Raw genomic sequence first — 20,928 nt, 5'->3', positions numbered from 1 at the left:
AGAAAGAGAACGGGCAGAAAATAATCTCTGACAAAAGACTGCTTAAAATTTCCCAAACGTATTGAAAGACAAACATTTACCAGTTCAAGAAGCTCAGAAAAGTCAAAGCAGTCATCAGAGTGAGACTCAGATGTAATACAGATGTTGGAATTATCAAAGAAAAACAACTATGATTAATATGTTAAGGGCTCTAATGGACAAAGTAGACAATATACAAGAACAGATGGATAATACAGCAGAGAGATAGAAATGCTAAAAATAAAAAACACCATAACAGAGAAGAAGAATGCCTTTGATGGGCTCATCAGTAGACTGGACATAGCCAAAGGAAGAATCAGTGGGCTTGAAAATAGGTCAATATAAACTTCCAAACTACTGAAATGCAAAGAGAGAAAAGAACGGAATTGGAAAAGGAGGTGGGGGGGCATGAGTGCCTCAGTTGGTTAAGCATCTAACTCTTGATTTTGTTTCATGGGGTCAAGCCCCATGTCAGGCTCTGCACTGATAGCATGGAATCTACTTGGGATTCTCTTTCTCTGCCCCTCTCCTGCTCACTTGTGTGCACGTACACACACACACACACACACACACACTCTCAATATAAATAAATTTCAAAAAAAAAAAAAAAGAATGGAGGAAAAAGGGAATTGACCAACCAGGACATGGGGCAATTACAAAAGGTACGATATACATATAATTGGAATATCAGGAAGAGAGAGAGAACAGAGCAGAGTGTTTGACATAATAATGGCTAAGAACATCCCAAACTGGGAAAAAATAAAGAGAGAGAGAGAGAGAGAGAGAGAAATCCCTGAAAGAAGCTGAGGGAAAGGGGTACGGGGGAGGGAGGAAGTGGGGACACTGTTATTAGCATGTGATAACATGTGATACACGTGAAGCTGTACAGGTCATCTGAAGGTGGACTTAGGTTAAAACTGCATGGGAATGCAAGCTGGTGCAGCCACTCTGGAAAACAGTATGGAGGTTCCTCAAAAAACTAAAAATAGAACTACCGTACGACCCAGAAATTGCACTAGTAGGCATTTATCCAAGGGATACAGGTGTGCTGTTTCAAAGGGACACATGCACCCCTATGTTTATAGCAGCACTATCAACAATAGCCAAAGTATGGAAAGAGCCCAAATATCCATCGATGGGTGAATGGATAAAGAAGATGTGGTATATATATACAATGGAGTATTACTCAGCAATCAAAAAGAATGAAATCTTGTCATTTGCAACTACATGCATGGAACTGGAGGGTATCATGCTAAGTGAAATTAGTCAGAGAAAGACAAAAATCATGTGACTTCACTCATATGAAGACTTTAAGAGACAAAACAGATGAACAAAAGGGAAGGGAAACAAAAATAATATAAAAACAGGGAGGGGGACAAAACAGAAGAGACTCATAAATATGGAGAACAAACTGAGGGTTACGGGAGGGGTTGTGGGAGGGGGGATGGGTAAGGGGCACTAAGGAATCTACTTCTGAAATCATTGTTGCACTATATGCTAACTAACTTGGATGTAAATTTAAAAAAAAAATAAAAAAATAAAACAAGTTAAAAAAAATGTGTACTGCAAATTTTAGGGCAACCACTACAAATTTTTTAATTAAAAAAAAAAAATAGAAACAGCATGTCAGAGGCATAGTTAGTTTTATACATGAAACACCACCACACGTTGACACAGGAAGCAAAATGAAAGCTGTGGAAATGAAAGAGATTCTACCTTCTACAGGGGAAAAACACAGTGAAAACATGACTATCCTTTAACAGAACACACACACACAACACACAACACACACACACACACACACACACACACACACACACCCTGCTCTAGCTCATTAGGAAGAAATGTGCTCAGCCAGATATGTCTTATTATTCAGACAAAGGTCAAGTTGAAAAAGCAAACAGATGGCAGTTTCCAAAACACTTTCCTTGCTTGGTTTCAAGTATGTTGACATTTGAGGACAGAAATGTGGGGTGCTGCTCAGGAGCACGCTCCTCTCACACCCTAATGACAGCAGCCAAATAAATATGCAAATGAGGCAATACTTGACCTTGCAATCAAAGGCAGAGAGCACATGGTCCCACAGAGAGGCTGCCATAGCTAGCACAGGGGGAAATGGGAGGTGCAGCCTCACAGAAAACCTTGAGACCTCCCAGCAAGGTGAGTGAGCCTGAAGGAATGAGGCAGAGGACAAAAACAGAGGTGCACTTTAGCACTTCCATGTTCATTTGATAAAATAAGAAACATCTGCAATGTGACAGAAATGTCAACACCCTGGGAGTATCCTCTAAAGGTTTCTCATTTTCAAAGAAAAATATGCCCAAGCTCATGCAACTTCTCACTCCACTTTCTTCTGCCTTTTCTTTCTCTCTCATGCCTTGGAAGCTCCAAGCTGCTCCCTTAGGTCCTGTGAAGCTCCCTAGGGCTCTTCCTGTTTGTAAAGAAAAGCAAATGAAAACTGCAGCTCCCCTCACAGAGGCAGGGGTGGGGCTTGCTGTTTTTCTGTGGAGCACAGTCAATGCCAAGGTCACCTTCTGTCTGTCACTACTTAATTCAGCTCTTACAGATATCTGAATATTCGGTGGTGATTTTGGGGGTCTACTGGGATGACAAATTTCAGCAGATGGGGCAACAAAAGCCCATGGGCAACAAAAACCCCAAATACATAACTGGAAGACCATCTGTCATTTACTCCTGGCCCCCTTTAAGGTCTTCAAATCTGAGTACATGTCTATAATCCCAGAAAGGTGCAGGAGAGGGGGTGGGTGCCCCAGCTCCTCCCTGATCCTTGGCTGGCTGCAGCAGAGGTGCCTCAGAGGATTCCTCACATCTGTCCATACCTGGATGTCAGCACCAGCCACCCGGCCTCTGCTGTCATCTCTGGTTTGAATTCCAACTGGACATCCACCTTAAACTGCCAATAAGCAAATGGTTTTCCTCATGAACTCAGTCAAAAACCCAGACAGTGCTACAGTGCTAAATATGCTAAATATGCAAAGAAAACACGGCTTCTGTATTTTCATGGGCCCATCTAAATGTCCTCACAAGTCTCCATCCCGCTGAGTAGCAGCAGGGGAAATCTTGAACGCACAGTAATTCTGCTCACCTGGGTGTTGGAACAGCTGAGTCCTCAAGTGGCCTTTGTGCCTCGGTGGCTGGTGTGGTTCAGCACCTGATGCTGAGCCCTGGGGCACACCACTGAGCAGCACCTGATTGCTCAGGGGCCAGAGCCCCCACCCCTGTCTGACCTGACCTCAATTCAGCTCTCACTAGCACTACAGACCCCTCACGCCTTACCCTGGGAACCACATGGAGATCGTGGCTGAGACCTGCAAAGACTCAGTGCTATGAAGAGCTGAGGTCATGACCCTCCTGGCTTTCTGGGCACATTGGCCTCTCTCGGCCTCTGGGGCAGGCTCACCTCACCCCTTCTAATAGGACCTATGGCCAGCCCAATGAACCCCCACAAACCTCTCTTCTGCACACCTCACAAGGCAGGTGAGACCCTCTACTAGCTCCTGCTGCATCCTGATGCCTAACCACTTCTTGCTGCCCCTTCTACTCAGCTGCAGCAGTCTCGTAGAGACCTGCAGCCATCCTACACAGCAGTCTCCTTCCAGAATTCCCACCAGGGACCAGAGCACCAGGACCGCAGGCCTCCAGCTCTCCCATCAACCTAACCACCACCCCAAGGACTCTAGCCTGGAGCCAGAACACCAAGTGCGGCCTTGGGCTTCTCCTCCATATGTCCCTTTTCTCTCTCCCACTGTGTCTCCTAAACTGAAGCTCTCCTTCACCTTCCCTCCTACCAGACAGGGCCCCTCTACATCATTCTTCTGCACTCACCCTCTCCCTGCCTCATCCCTAGGGCCATGATGATGACAGCTGCAGTGAGCTTGATTTACAGGGAAAAGGAAAACACATCTACTGTTTTCAAAACACTGTGCCCTTGAGTTTGCTTCCCCCACTACTGCATCCCCTCTCTGGTTAGTTCTTTTTGACCCTTGAACAATATGGAGGTTAGAGATGCCAACCCCTACACAGTAAAAGTCCATATAACTTTTGATTCCCCAAAAACTTAACTACTAATAGCGTACTGCTGGCCAAAACCTTATTGATGACATAAACAACACATTTTCTGTATGTTATACATATTATACACTGTATTCTTACAGTAAACCAAGAAAAAAGACAATGTTATTTAAAAAATCATGAAGAAAAAATACATTTATAGTCCTGTACTGAGTTTATTATCACCAGTTTTCATCTGTTAACAAGATGCATTGTCAGTACTTACATCATCATCCTACATGATACAAAACACTATACACTTTATACGTATTACTAATGCTAGACTCAAAAATGAGAAGATAATGTGAAAAAGAAATTCATATTTATTTACAGGTGTAATGATTCATGCATTAATAATGAAGTAGTAGCAACAGGATTGCTTTATGGTAGGCTAGCCTACACACTAATGAATGAATGGTTATGAAATTTTTGTGGCATATAGTTTTACGGTCATATTCATAATACAGTACTGTCAAGACCACTTTACCACTGTGACAATAGGCCAATATGCAGTTTCTCCAATCATAAGAGAGAGGGGCATACTGTATAGCAATTCTTTGAAAGAAAAGTTGTAAAACAGTAAGAGAACAAACACATTTTCAATTTCATATCAACTATCACTCACCTTACGCCTCTGTAAGGACAGGTTCTCCACCTCCACACAGGTCTTGCACACAACGTTCTACATGATGAATACGTAGACAATGAAGATGATGACAAAAAATGTCTCATACAATTAATCGGTTTTCACACAAGGACACACACATAGACAACCCTAAGTTTATTAACTGTACGGATGGCATGATGATGACTTTCTATTCATTAAGCGGAAGTGGATCATCATAAAGCTCTCTGTCCTCACTGTCTTCACGCTGAGTTGGCAGAGGAGGAGGAAGGAGGGCTGGTCTTGCTGTCCCAGGGGCGGGAAAGCAGAGGAAGTGGAGAAGGTAGGAGGGGAGGCGGATGAGGCAGGCACGCTCGGTGTAACTTTATGGAAATACCAAACATTGTCATTTCTGTCTGACTTGTTTGCTTTTTCTTTTCTGTTTTCAAATGTTTCTATATGGCACCAATCATTCTTCCACCTTTGCTTTAGTTTCAGTGTCCAATCATAAAAGAAGTCAAAAGTAGTCATGAATAACTGGAACCCTTCTGCCAGACGAACAATTTGTTTTCTGGCACTGCTGCTTCTATGCCTTCTTGCTCATCATCTGAAACTGTTTCGGAAGCATTCATCTCTCTCAAGTCGTCTTCTGTTAATTCCTCTGTGGTGCCTACTAGTTCTTGAATTTCTCCAAGATCCATATCATGAAACCTTTCTACCACCCTCCCCCCCAACTCACCTTTTTTAAAACCATATCGATAGTCTCTTTCATGATTTCCTTGGTTGGTTTTGTTATAAATCCTGTGAAGTCATGTACAATATCTGGACAGAGTTTTCTCCAACAGGAATTTATCGTTTCAGGCTTGATGGCTTTCACAGAATTTTCTAGAACAACAGTGGCATCTTCAATGGAGTAATCTTTCCAGACCTTCTTGATGTTCTATCAGAGTTCTCTTCCATAGCACTAACAATGTTTTCCATGGAGTCCCGTGTGTGATGAGCCCTCAATGTCCTCATGACTCCCTGATCTACAGCCTGAATTAGAGATCATGTGTTTGGAGGCCACAGACCAATTTGATACCTGCAGTGTTGGACTCACGGGGTTCTGGGTGGCCAGGGACATTGTCCAATACCAAAAAAATCTTTAAAAGGCAGTCCCTTCCTGGCAAGGTACTCCCGTACTTCAGGAACAAATCATCAATAGAACCAATCCAGAAAAAGAGTTCTCATTGTCCAGGCCTTCTTGTTATACAAGCAAAAAGATAGCAGCTGGTGTGTGTTTATTCCCCTTCAAGGCTTGGGGGGTTAGCAACTTTATAGATTAGGGAAGTCCTGATCATAAACCCAACTGCATTTACACAAAACAGCAGTTAGCCTCTCCCTTCCTGTCTTAAATCCTGATACTTGCTTCTCTTCCTTACTAATAAATGTCCTTCGGGACATTTTCTTCCAGAATAGGGTACTTTTGTCTGCATTAAAAACTTGTTCAGACAGATATCCTTTCTCTTCAATGATCTTCTCAGTGGCATCTGGGAACTCATCTGCTGCCTCTTGATCGGCAGATGCTGCTTCTCCTATTATCTTGATATTTGTAAAGCCAAACATTTTTCTAAAATTATAAAAACCATCCTTTGCTGGCATTAAATTCTCCAGCTTTAGATCTTTCTCTTTGCTTTTGCTTTAAGTTGTCACATAATGATTTCACTTTTTCTCAAATCATCTTAAGAGTCTATAGGTATGCCTTTCTTTTTTTTAAGTTTATTTATTTTTTGAGAGAGCAGGGGGAGGGGTAAAGAGAGAGAATACCAAGCAGGCTCCATGCCGTCAGCATGGAGCCCAATGCGGGGCTGGAAACTCAAGAACTGTGAGATCATGACCTGGGCCAAGTCGGATGTTTAACCACCTGAGTCACCCAGGTGCGCCGGTATGTCTTTCTTATAGCAATCCTGTACCAACATAAAAGCTGCATTACCAATATGAGATAAAAGGATATTTCATAAAAAGTGCAAGGCTTTCAGGCCTGCTGGCATTGCTACAGCAATGGCTACGCAAATTTTTTTTTTTTTTTTTTTTTTTTTTTTTACAATGTTCCTGATGCTGGATTCATTATCTTGAGATGGTGGGCACTGAAGCTTCAGACCTAAATCCATGAGACATATTAAGCAATTCAACTTTTTCTTGTGGTGTTATGACTTTTCTCTGCTTCTTGGGAGCACTTCGAGCATCACTAGTGGCACTCTGGATGAGTCCCATGGTGTTATTCAAGGTTTAGGGTATTGTACTAATAAACACGATGAAAAGTACGCAAGAATCACAAGGTATCACATTTTACTACAATACATAACTTACGGCAGGGACAAACTGTTTGCGCAGAGATGATTAGCGTCACGTGATATTTTAAGTGGATACTCACAACACCTGAGCTCACGGTAATAGCAACAGTGGCTAGGAAATTATTATAGTAGTATATAGCACGTACTATAGCTAATTTATGCAGTTATGCATTTTCACTTGTTTGCATTTCTCTCCACTGCAAATGGTGCCACATAAGTGTTGGTGTGTATAAATTTTGATAAATTTTAACTTTTTATAATAGATGTATGTATATTTTATGGTAGTAACTGGTAAAATAGACTGGTACTTACATAGATTTTTTTATGCATTCATGACATTCCTAACATTTTCTTAATTTCTTTATATTTCTAAGGCTACACAGTTTGTCTGCAAGCTTTTGCAAATTGTTGTAAATCTCCAAAAATGTTTCCAATATATGGAAAAAAACAAAAAAAAAACATGCATAAGGAGACCCACACAGGTCAAACCGTGTTGTTCAAGAGTCAACTGTAGTAGGATTTACCCCAAGTTCTACACTACCCAATCAGCAATACCTTGAGAATAAATATGGTTACAGTTTTTAACTTTTCCATCAATTTTAGAAAAGCAAAAATAGATACCTACCAGTCTATAAGAAATTTCACCTCTTAAACTCTGGGAGATGTTGGAAAGAGATGCCCACTTTCACCTCTTCCCTTGTTTTCTTTTGTGAATGTGTCCTCTAGCATGTTCTGTGACACACAGTTACTGTCTCTTTCTCTACACATGAGGCATTCAGGTGTTTTTCTTGCCCATAGAGATGGCAAAATCACTCCCAAGCTACCCACTGGGTACAGGAAACTAATGTCCAGGATACCTTTCTACTGGGATTATTCTAAGGCCAAAATCTAACTCAAATAGAAAGTTATGTTTTGCACTGTTATAAAGAGTAGAATTCAACAACACCCCTCAATAAACAAAACAAAGATTTGTAGTACTGAACAGACACAGTTACATCAAAAATCAAGACATTAAATTTATAAAATATATGAGCAGGTTGATAATATAATCAAGAAAAGATGCAACTAGGTGGCATAAGAATTTTTTAAAGCCATTTTGAAAATACAAGGTCCAAGGCACATCTGAGTGTGTGTGTGTGCACACACATGTGCGCGCGCGTCCATTTAGGTTGATAAGCTGTGCTTGGTTACTGGGAGAGGAGTGATTATATATTTATTACTTTTCTATGCATTGAGTTCATCATGGGAGTCTGAAAATTCAATTTTTAAAAATTTACTGTAAGGTCCCAATACTCATTGAGGAAAAAGCTATTATTTATAATCTTAAAACTACATGGAAAAGACATGGTGCTGTGTCAGAGTAGGGCCATAAGAATAAAAAGCCATGTAGGCTGGGCAGCTGCCCTCAGTTCAAGGAGCAGAAATAGAATATATTGGGTCTGGATTTTGCTTCTGAACCAAGGAACCACCCACTATAATGAATGTCATCCCCTGCCCATCAGATTAGCCAGTTCTTCATCCTTCATCCAGGGGTCAGGAGTGGATGCTGGGATGCTCTCTCCAACACAATCGCCAGGGGGCAAGGGAGGTGCCACAGAAACATAGGGAGAGTCCCCTTCAACTTGCCCCTCCCACCCCAGCCTGCTAGGACTGTCACCAGGCATTATGGCTTTACCCGCCTGACATTCACAACACCACTAGTGAAAGGAATGAGTTTGACTCTCTTAGTTAATAAAGAAAACCAAGAAAGCAAAGATTACATAACTTAATGTCACACAGAAATTGGCAGGATGGAAATAAGAACTCAGTGAGATCCTGTGTGACCGCTGGACCCACTTAATGAGCATAACTGTAAAAGTAACTTAAAAAGGCACTCTGCGCACTGTCTTTGCGTGGTGCAATTCACCCCTCAGAAATTTAGGGTTAGTGAACAGACTGTAAGTCAGAAGCACTAGCAATATTTGTGATGACAAAACTCACAGCTAATATGAGCAAATCATCACAGAAATTTTAAGGGGGTGGGAATGGAAGTTTTATAGGATATAAATGCCACATAAAATATTACTGTGTATTTGTGAATTATTTAGACACCACATAGCAAGCTTCAGAAGACTCCCTAACTCACACCAACTGTGTCAGTTCATGAATAAAAACCCATGTCGTTAGGTCAAGGCCAAGAAAAGGGGGAGCTTGTGACTGTGACAAATGAAGCAGAGTGTGAAAAAAACTTCCCTCTGATTCCTGCTTTGCTTTCCCATTAGTGTGAGAAAAATCAGCCAAGACAAGTGACCATGGCTCTGTTGCTCCCGTAGTTACTTGGAAGGAAACAGAGTGATTAGGGGAAAAGTCAAGAGGACATTACAGGATTTATTATCCAGTGTCTCCCTCCCCTTAAAACTGTCAGTGAATCAGGGCTCCTGGGCAGCTCAGTCAGTTGAGCGTCCAACTTCGGCTCAGGTCATGATCTCATGGCTCATGAATTCAAGCCCCGCATCAGGTTCTGTGCTGACAGCTCAAAGCCTGGAGCCTGCTTCAGATTCTGTCTCCCTCTCTTCCTCTCTGCCCCTCCCCTGCTCGCGCTTTATCTCTCTCTCTCAAAATTAAATAAACATTGAAAAAAAAAACATCAGTGGATCAACAACATAACCTTCCTGAGCTCTCTGTTCTGTTCCTTTGGTCTGTTTATGTTTGCAAGCCAATTCCACAACACCCAATTATCACTACAGACTCTCTAATATATCTCAGTGTCTAGTAGTGTGCATCCTAAAGGTCATTTCACAAACAGACTTCCCTTTCAGAAGGAAAGAGAAGGCAGAAAACCATCTTAAGAATGTTCTCCTCTCTCACCATTCAGCATCTCCAGGATGAACCCATATGCTGACATGGTTTGAACCACAGACTATGTATAAGCTGAAAGCTCTGAAATGTATGGCCAGACCTTGCTCCTCTCTTGATTTCTGCTACTACCTACTAACTGGCCTGATGGTTCCAGCCTCACTCCCCATGGCTGCTGGAGTCATCTCCTTAAACTTTGCACGTGATCATGTCATTTGTATCCTTGAACCTTCAGAGGTTCCCTGCCACCTCAGGATGAAACCCAAATTTCCCAACTGCACACCAGACCCTTATGACCCATAATCCTATTTGTCTGATTTTACAGAAGCTCCCTGGATACCCCACTGCCCACTTGCACGCAGTGTTCTAGCCACTCTTCTCTACCTCTGTTCCAAAACTCTCTGTCCTTCCCCACACCAAACAGTGTTTGCATCTGCTTTTCTCTTGGCTGTGGCAGCTCCCACCTCGCCCCTCGTTTGCCCATTTCCACACATCCTCCCTTCCGCGGAGCCTCACATTCCCACCACCCCCACAAGAAACCATGCTACAATTATTCCTTTGCTTCTCCCTGAACTTGTAAACTCCGGCAAGTATGAGGCTCTCAATAACATGCTCACTGGGGGAACAAACTTGAGCAAAGGGCCATCAGACAGCCAGGTCAAGGTTTAGATGCCTCTGACCTTCAGGCAGAGAGGGAGACTACTACTACAGTGAGCTGAGAGGCACTCCTGGGTGTGGAGGTGACAAGGTGCTGTGACAGGCAGAGCAAACTGAAGGATGGGGTGGGCAGCTATGAGAGGAGGTGGCTGCAGGTGACTGTGGTTCCCGCTGGAGCTGCCGAGAGCAGCAATGGAGAGGAGGGCGCAATGGCCAGGAACGGTTTGGGTGAGGCTCCAGGTCCGGATCACACATCTGCGAACACTCTGGAAATGCTCACAGTAGCGGCAGTTGTTAGCCGACAAAGGCAAGTGAGGAAGGAGAACACTCCAGGCTCATGGGTACCCCCAACCCGACCCCGCACCTCAACTTTTCTCTCCATCCAGGAAGGCGGCAGATTTCAGGAAGCTATGGATGAATGTCCATAAAGTGAATTCTGCCTCAAAAGCCATTCTGTCCTCAATTTGTTACCATTTGCCCAAAATGTCAGAAGATGGAGCTATGCAGGGAGGGGAGGCTCCTACCTGAGTTCCATCCTTAAGTCTACGGCTCCCGCTCAGAAGACACGTCGCCCTCTGCCCCGCTGCTGGCACTGCGGTCTTCTTTTCGGGGGGCGTTTCTTTCTTTGCTTGATTCGGAAGGCCCCTTGGCTCTGGTCTTTTCTTTCCTCTGCTGCTGTTTTTCAAGCTTTGACAGCTGATTATAAAAAGTAAAAAGATTTGTTTTACAAACGTAAACGTGTGCCTGTATATCCAAAACACCGATTACTTCCCACGTAGCAACCGATGAAAGTGCTTCTGTCTGATAAGCCTGTGTGCCGTGACGGTTCAGATGTGCCAAGTGGCCAGCAACACGTACGTTAGTCAGTCAGGCACCTGAGTCGTTGACACAGATTAGTCACGTGTGTGATCTCTCCGAACTTTCCCCACCCATAACTCATCTTGCCATGTGCTATTTGAAAATGGTCAGCTAACAGGCTTCTCTGATAGGCTGAGATGAGAAGAGCTCTATAAATAAAAGTCTTTTATCCGGTTTTTTTCCTCTGATGTTTCTCCAGCTTTTTCTAAGCACATAGTCTTCCCACTTACTGTTTTCTAAAGACTGAGCAAAACACTCCACTATTTGCTGAAGATAACAGAGAAGGCTCCGAATAAAGTACATTAAGTACATTTAGACATCGTCTCAATTCTCAATTTATTCCTTGAGACTGAACTTATCCACAGCCAAAACCGCAAGTGTTCCTAGTAGGCCACGTGGTGGCTACACACGGACACTGGCCACAGGGAGCCCTCTCAGACTTCCTTCAGGCCGGCTGGGGGACATGCCTCTGGCACCCGACTCCGGAGGAACCAGGGTCCACTTCTCCAGTGGAAACCACAGACTAGACAGTTGAAAGAAACTTAGATCATCTGACACCCTGAGCAACAGCAAGTCCACTCCAGAAAGGCCTGCTGAGAAACTTGTCAGAGCACATTGGCCAAGTGTGAGCCCACAGGATTTTCTTAGACCAAAAAAGCCATCTGTAACAAAGCCCGAGAGACAGCAACACCCAGTTTCATCTGCCTCCCAGACAAAGACTGCAAACATTTCATAGTTCACATGGAAAGAGGGAAACTAAATGAAGGGCTGGCTTCTTCTCCCTGCCGGTCCACGTCCCACATCCAAACACACAAAGAAAACTCCCTACAAGCAACCTGCCATATCATCTCTTGATTACAGACAGACTGAGCAAAACCTTAAGATCAATCAATAATCAGCTGCTCTCAATTTGGTCTAGAAAATCACATTTATTAATGGTTGACTTAAAACACTATCTTTCCCACTTCCCATTTACCTGAAAAGCTCTAGTAAACAATGAGGTTGGTTAACATGCTAAGTAGATTTTGTGAATGAAGACATCACTTTACCTTTGACCCATCAACTCTCCTCCCAGGTAACTCCTCTGGAAAAATTCTCATTCGTGTGCACAGGAAAGGCTCACAGAAATGAGCAATGCACTACTGTTTGTATCAGCAAAAACCCAAACAGCCTAAATGTCAACTGACATAAGGATAGATAAATGTAATGTGGTATATATGCTCAAATAAAGCAATACCATAACGCAGATCTACATATATCAAAATGGGTAAGTCTTTAAAATCATGTTATGCAAACCAAATTAAGTTTCAAAGGCTATATACAGCAGGATTCCATTTACACAAAACAACACTATATATTGCTAATGGGCTTATGCAGATATGGTATGAACTAGGTGAATACAAACCAATTTCAGTACAATAGTTAACTATGGGGAGACAGAGGAGAGAATGCGATCACAGTGGAATGAATATACATGGGTTCACACCATAACTGTCAACTTTTACTTTTATAAAAACACACCAGGTATAGAACAGGGCTGCTGACCAGTGCTAGTATGTGAACTGCTTGCTACCAGCACTTAGACCATCCCACCAGTAAAATGCTTGCACCGGGATGTAAACCAACACATAACTTCCTTCATCAACAAAGCCTTGCTGTGAAAGTATCAGCTACTGAACCATGTACTTGGTGGCATTTTTCTCTGTACTATTTTACCACAGATAAAGGAGGAATTTCCTGTATCTAAGGTGACAGCCTTCCATCCCCATTCCTCTTTTGGAATTAAAATGCTCCTTTTCTTTATGAAATGATGAGGATAGTAGATGGGTGTCCTTCTGTCTTGCTCCTTTTTTTTTTTGGCAAAATGATCTTGGATTGCACAATGTGAATGTACTTACCATTATTGAATTGTATATTTAAAAATAGCTAGGATGGTAAATTTTATGTGTATTTTATGACAATTAAAAAAACTTTTCATTGTGCTATATATAATTGACATATAATATTACAAGAGTTTCAGGTGTACACATGATTTGATTTGTATATACTGCAAACTGATCACCACGATAAGTCTAGCTAACAGCCATCACCAAAAAAAATTTGTTAGTGATCTTAGAAAACACAGAGTTGGCACTCTATGCTGGACGTCCCCCCCCCCCCAATTTCTTTTTTATCTTTTTATATTCCTAGTTCATGAAATCCAAACATCTGGAAATCAGTGTTCTGCAGTGAACTGTGATAAGTTGCCTTCTGCTGCCAGCAGCTTACATTTACATCAGTGTCTATGTATGTGTTTATACATGTATGTATAATATATGCGTATCTATAGACAAATTATACACATACACATAGAAAACCATGAACATGTTCCAAGTTAGACACTAAGAAAGCATGATTTTTATTTTAAAAAGAGACTCTCCCCATTATGTTTCCCCTCTTTAGAGGTATAAATACAGAAAATGTGAACATCACCAATGACTTAACCACACCAAGCCTCCCCCCACTGCTAAGGTTCAATCTCATGCAAAAGCCTGTTTGTCCCAACCTGTTCTTCACTTTCTGCTCTTAAATGCTGGTGAGAAACCAGCCTCTGGGAGAGTGACAGGGAATCATTCCCAATTAAAGGAGGTTTCTCCGAGGTTCCTTGGGTACCTGCAGTACCTATCTGATGCTGCACTGACTCAGAGGTGCCATCAAAAGAGTGTGAGACTGTGGAAACATCAGTTTGACCTTTCACCCCAACCCTGTCCCCTCCCACCACAGACCACACTTGTAAATCATGTGTGATAATTATTTAAATGACAAGCATAGCCCGAGTTTCTATAAATGATGTGATGCTGATTCTCTTACATTATTTATCTAAATACAACCCAACCACATATGGTTCCATGCCTCAAAGTTCTCTGTGAGAACACTGTGAACTAACCTAATAAATTGAAGCCTTTTCTCAGAAAACTTGGAATCCAAGGCAGACAAAACTTGGAATTTGCATCTCAAGGCAAGAAAGCAGTTGGATTTTTTTTTTTTAAGAAAACAAATGAGAAAGAAAGAAAAAGCAGAAAAGAAATTGGTAATGCATATGGAATTATGTAGAATGTCAACAGCTTTCAAATTCACAGGGAGATGCATGTCAAGGAGAATGTAAACCAGTACAGGCCCTGTGAACACATGATCCACAAACACTGAAATGGAGTACTTTCGGGTTTTTGTTTGTTTGCTTGTTTTTTAATTAACTGATGAGGGTGTCCATAATGCAAAGGAAACACTGTCCAAACCACATAGGCCTTAGTTTCACGGGGAGAAATCCAACCTTCCCCTGGGCACACAGACACTGCCAGGGGCCAGATAACTGTCCTATGGCCAGCCTGTACCTCTCATGGTAGATCTTGGCAAGCTGGGGGTTGGGGGATGAAGCAGGGGGGATGGGAATATCTAGATCCCAAACACCCCAACTCATGATTAAATCCACTGAGAAAATAAAGGATTTTCTTTGTAGTTAAGATTTCCATGCTCAAATAGCAAAATGCAAGAATAAACTAGTTGAACACAGATACTAACGTAGGGCTTGCAAACCTACATACCTTGAAGGACCAGGCAGGTAGCAAAAGAGGGAAGTAACAAAGCATGAGACAACAGGGCATGGTGGAGACTGCAGCCACACTGGAGAGGACAAGCCCCACCTAAGGACATTCACATTTCTTTTTAAGCATCTGGACAAATGTAATGTCAATGAGGCAGATATGAGCCACCTGTTAGGAACCTCCACTTGGCACATCCACCTGTGTGATCCCACTTGCTCTGAACAACCCATAACAGTGGTATTATCATCAATGTCCCACAGAGAAACCACTGTCAGGGCTCCTGGATGGCTCAGTCTGTTAAGCATCTGACTCTTGGTTTTCTGCTCAGGTCATGATCTTGCAGTTCATAGGATCAAGCCCAACACTGGGCTCTGGGATGGCAGCACAGAGCCTGCTTGGGATTCTCTTTCTCCCAATCTCTCTGTTTCTCCCCACTGCTTGCTTGCTCTCTCTCTAAATAAACAAACTTGAAAAGGGGAGGGGAGGGGAGGGGAGGGGAGGGGAGGGGAGGGGAGGGGAGGGGAGGGGAGGGGAGAGGGGAGGGGAGGGGAGGGGAGGGGAGGGGAGGGGAGGGGAGGGGAGGGGAGGGGAGGGGAGGGGAGAGGAGAGGAGAGGAGAGGAGAGGAGAGGAGAGGAGAGGAGAGGAGAGGAGAGGAGAAGAGAAGAGAAGAGAGAAGAGAGAAGAGAAGAGAAGAGAATTGAAAAGAGAAGAGAAGAGAAGAAAAGCAAAGCAAAGCAAAGCACTATCAGTTGCTGGCACTACAGGTCTTCCCAGCTTCTTCCTCCCTCCCTGCTGACCCCAGCAACTTGCCACTTCAGAAGTGACAATCTCTGACCCTCCTATCTCATGGGCATAATAATGGAGATCAAAGCCAACAGGACCTGAGGGGCCTGTGGGGGCAGGAGGGGTGCAGAGAAAGGTTTCTCTCCCTAATAAACACAGGTTTATCAACCAGCCTTGTTCCAAGCTGATTAATGTTGAGTTATTGTGTTTGAGCTTTCTGAATTCTTCAACCATCAAGACAGAAATGTACAGGCAAAACCTGCAGCAGCTTGTTGCTAAACCACCAAGGAGCTAGACCTGCATTTGGACGAGTTTCTCTTTAATTTGGCACAGAGATGGCCTTGAGGTCCCTGTGTATTTTCTAGCAAAGAAGATAAAAGCAAAGAAGGATCACAGACTGGCCTGCTGTATGCTACAGGCAGAGTGCCAAGGATTGACAGCACCCCCAGCTTTCTCTGCTTTAAAATGGGGATTATAATATTACTCTTCATACATATCAAGTGCTTAGAACACTGGCTTGTCATGAGTGGACATCACCAACCATATACCTGGTGGACAGTCAGCCCCAGGAAGTCAGGGGGCCTGCTTGGTTTGCCTCTGTGTCCCTCAAACCTAGAATGGGGCAGGACTCCTAAGCCAGTGCTCAATATATGTGTCTCTTTTTTTTTTTTAATGTTTATTCATTTTTGAGAGACAGAGAGTGAGCAGGGGAGGGACAGAGACAGGGGGAGACACAGAATCTGAAGCAGGCTCCAGGCTCTGAGCTGGCAGCACAGAGCCCGATGTGGGGCTCGAACTCATGGCTGGTGAGCCACCCAGGCGCCCCCGGTCTTTTTTTTTTAAGTTATTTATTTATTTTGAGAGAAAGAAAGCACAAGTTGGGGAGGGGCAGAGAGGGAAGGGAAGGGGAAGGGAAGAGAAAGGGAGGGAAGGGAAGAGAAGGGGAGGGAATCCCAAGCAGGTTCTACACATTGTCAGCGCAGAACCCAATGCAGGGCTCGAACTCAAACCGTGAGATCATGACCTGAGCTCAAATAGGATGTTTAACCAACTGAGCCACCCGGACACCCCTCAATATACACCTTAAATGAAGTTCACCAATTAAGCAAGAGAAGGCATGTGGCTCCCTGAAAGCAATGTGGAGTTTGGTGACTGTAGGCCTAGAGTCTGGTCCCATCTCAGCCACTTGCATGTTGTGAAAACTTACGCAAGTTACATAACCTACTGAACACCCATATTCTCATTTAGTTCAGTGGGCATTTTATGAGACACTCTGCTTTCAGCTGCTAGAGCTATAAACCTACCTGAGTATGGCTTAAAGAGGAAGGAGCTGGATGACCTCACCTATAGGATAGTGGCACCCCCAGCTCGGCCCTGCCACAGCTCTACAGAGGCTTCTGCATACTTCTAGACACCCCTTCCTCATTCTGAGAGCTGCCACCATTGCAAAACTGCTCAAAGCAACAAGGTCTAGAGTTAGTTCTCTGATATCCCTGGCACTGGTCCTCAGGAAAAGACCATGTCACCCTGTGTGGCCTGTCAACAGCAGTGGGAGAGGCAGACCAGGCTGAGAGAGAGGAATCTAACCCCAGGCCCATTCACTGATACATGACAGATACAGAGCAGGAAACAGTCTGCTGCCAGCATCAAGAGAATGCAGGCAGGACAGGGGCTCTCGAGACCCAGCTATGAGCAGGAGGGGTGACCAAAGCAAGCAGTCAGTATCGGAGAATCGCAGCAAGGAACACAGAGTAGCCAGAGAGTGGTGGGTCTCAAGGAGGGGCAAGCCCCAAGTTCAGGGAGGTCAGGAAGGAACTGGCAAAAGCAGGTCAGCGAGGGCCAATGGAAGCCATGGCTGAGGGTAGGGTCGGGTCAGTGTCCTGTAGGAGGGCTAGAAGCCACATGAACTCCAGAGCCCAGCAGCATCCTCTGTATATTGATTCTTCAAGAACAATGAAGATTCTTCAGACACATGAAGGTGGAAAGCATAGGCAGTGCAGACCACCCGAGCAGAAAACGACAGGCAGAGAGGACAGAAGAGAAGGAGAGGATGAAGAGCAAGAGGCCAAGGTGGGGCAGGGACAACCCAGGAAAATACAAGAAAGAGTGAGAGGTGAATTCTGGTGAGAGTGCCCCACCGGCAGAAACCAAAGTGTCACCATCCGGGAATGGCAGGTGAGTCAACACACTGCTGGTGGGAACCATCACCAGAGACTTGGGGGACAGACCAGACAGAGCAAACGGCAGGCTGGGGTGCTGCTGGTATGTGGGAGCCCTAGGAACAAATGTTCCCCCAAGTTCCCCCCTAGCTAAGACAGCCACAGTAATGTGACTTGCATGGTGTGGCACACAAAACCCTGGATGAGTGAGTGCAGAAATGAATGAACAGGACCTGTTGTTTGAAGAGTGACCAGGTGACAGCCCCAGAGAGAAGGGACACTCAAACTGTTGCTCATGTTACCTCTGTGCCTGAACAGCTCTTTCCCAGCATCCGGGGGGAAGGAAACAGTGTGAGGCCCCCGCCCAGCAGCACATACTGAGTGTCAGCCCTACCAGTGAGTCTGGCTTCTGGGGCAGACAGCTGTCTCTTATGCAGGTAGCAGCTTACTGGAAAGCGAAAAGGAGGCGCTTCTGAGCAAGCCACTTATCCTCCACACCTCCATTCGCTTTTCTGTAAATGCTACATGGTTATCCGCCCAGTCGGCCTGCCCAGGGCACAAGTGAGGACACTGTGGCACGGGCATACGAGCTGACATGTGGAAAGCACCAAACACACAGGGATCATTCTTACCTGCTCTGTCCTTTCACACACAAAACAGCACTTTGGAGGGATCTTCAAAGACTGATCATTTCGCACTGTGGAATCTTCCAGTGTGACAATGTCATAAAACACAAAACGAGTGGGTAACTTCAGGCTTCTTTGGACACTAATGAGCTGCCAGGAGTACCCTGATGAGAAAATCTGAGAGCTCAGTGCTGTGTGGGCAGTGGGACTCCAGGCTCCCCTAGACTCCACCCACTCCAGGAGAAGCTCAGGTGAGGGACACCCACGTGGGCTGGAAGGGTGTAAGCAGAGCTGATCCACATCTGTTGTTGCTGTCACTTCTGCCTGCTTCTCTGGGGAACATCCAAGCCTGCCAGGCCGCTAGGTGCCAGATGCAGGTTTGAAGGGGCCCTAGAAAACCGACTTCTTTGCAAATCATTTCAGAACAAAACAGGTGCCCAAGAATTCTTGATGGAAGGATCACTCTTAGAGTGATGGTGTCTTAAACTTGCTTCCAACGTGGTTTGGGGTACTACTGGTGAAAAACTACAGCTTCTTATAGATGTCCTCACAAGTTCCCACACGGGCCATGAAGACCACTTCACATATTCCCCTTTCTTCTTTTTGAGCCTACACTAGACAGAAGAGAGCATCTCTTTCCTCCAAGGCCCCATGGACATAAGCTGAAAATTTAATTTCTGTTCTTGAAGTCTTTCTTCATGCTCGGGAAATAAATGACCCCTTAGATTATGACAACCAGTTTGCCACCTTTAGCATTCCAAGAAGTCAAGGGGAGATATGATTCCCAGATTGCTTTTGGGCACTACAGAGTCAAAGTCAGTCAAGAGAGAGCAAACCCAAGACCACATCCAGTCATCTCCCAGGCTAGGAAGAGCACCAGGTCTCTGGACTCCTGGCCAAGCCTCCAGTCGACTTGCCCCTTTTAGGAGCAAATGTTCACCAGGACAGGAGCTCCCGGGGTTAGCCACAGGTCCAGGGCAGCAAACCTGGTCTCTATTCTTGCTAGCGCAATGCTGAGCCGGCCCCCATGGCCCCATCTTTGAGTTATTTTAATGCTCGTTATTTCCTGCCAGGCTATTCTGTCCCACATATGAGCAAAATCTAATTAGAGAGTGAAGAAAATAACAAAAGAAAAACTCAAGCCCCATGAAGTCAGTTACTATGATTTTTATAGACCGTAGTGTAGATGGAAAAGTTCTGTTCCAACCAACCCCTTGCAAAGATTCCAAGAAAGTCTTATGGTGCAAGTTATAAAGATCAAATGTCTCCTCTGCAATCACTTTCTAAAATACCACAAGGTATTATTATTCTGAGGGCGCTGGCCCACACCTGTGGCCCTGCCGGTGTCAGGAGGCACAACTGGGTCATCACAGGATGCTGCAAAGGAAGGACATGCCCAGCCAGGCTCCCTTAGAAGTAAGGACATGAGTTAAAGGACAAAATGCCCCAAACCAATCAGCCCCCTTAACTCATTTCAATAGTTTTAGAACTTTCCACAATGCTCTTTCCTAAGTGTCCAGCAACTCCCACTGCTACTAAAAAATGTCCTGACTCTGTCAAGTCATTTAAACTGCCTGTGTGATCTTCACTCACCCTGCAGATAAACAAAACAAGCTGACACTAGATATAAGCTTTGTTGACTAATAATTCCAAGGTAATGTATAAGTAAAGCACTGTAGAATACAGAAATATTCAATCAGCAGTGAACCTCCTGAGGGTTAGGCTGAATTACTGGACTTCCCTGTGCCTCAATGTGCTTTCCTAGACCACATAAACCGGGAGGCAACCTTGCATTACTACCGTGGAGATGCAGTAGAGCCCATAGGGGCTAGCACAGTGATTGGAGCCGTCGGCTACCCTTCCAGAATGGACTGGGACACCTTTAGAAGTGGATTCTTCAGGGAATGGCACTCTGGGAGGGGATACTTCACCTACTAGTCCAACACTGCAGATCAACTTGGTATAGACTCGCTTTGCCTTCAGAACAGGGACTGGAAATCCCTCAGCTTCTCCTTGTTTCTTTATACTGCTTACAGGCGAGAGTGGCAGAGGGTGAGAAGGGGAAAGAAGAGAAGGCAAATTCCAACCAGCAAATGATATGGGTAAAATTTGAGAAGAAAGAAGTGTGAATCTACTGTGGCATTTTAAACAATCTGTAAAACTTCTACAGACTGTCTCTAATTGACCAGGTCATTTTCAAAAAAGGAACTGGAATTTGTATTTGGGCAATTTGTTTTATCAAATTGTAATTTGATCTAATTTCGTATTATGTGATAATTCTGAAAGCTTTTTAAAAAAAAAAATTCCTTCTGTAATGGAAAACCTGACAGAACATTCGAAGAGGATGTTTCCATATACACCACAGCGTCTGCCATTATGTCAACTGTCGTGTTATTTTTAAA

The 20,928-nt window shown here is 44.2% G+C and overlaps 1 protein-coding gene across 1 annotated transcript in view; it reads right to left on the bottom strand.

Annotated features, from left to right (window-relative positions):
- DTD1 (D-aminoacyl-tRNA deacylase 1) overlaps positions 1 to 20,928 on the bottom strand; it is a 201,742-nt gene that overhangs the window by 4,540 nt on the left and 176,274 nt on the right. Inside the window, exon 5 of the mRNA XM_042980969.1 lies at positions 11,043 to 11,214. Coding sequence (XP_042836903.1) covers positions 11,062 to 11,214 — 153 coding nt within the window. The 3' untranslated portion in view covers positions 11,043 to 11,061. The remainder of the gene's footprint in view (positions 1 to 11,042; positions 11,215 to 20,928) is intronic.

Source organism: Panthera tigris, chromosome A3 (assembly GCF_018350195.1).
Source record: "Panthera tigris isolate Pti1 chromosome A3, P.tigris_Pti1_mat1.1, whole genome shotgun sequence".
Lineage (NCBI taxonomy): Eukaryota > Metazoa > Chordata > Mammalia > Carnivora > Felidae > Panthera > Panthera tigris.
This window is presented reverse-complemented; position numbering and strand designations above follow the sequence as displayed.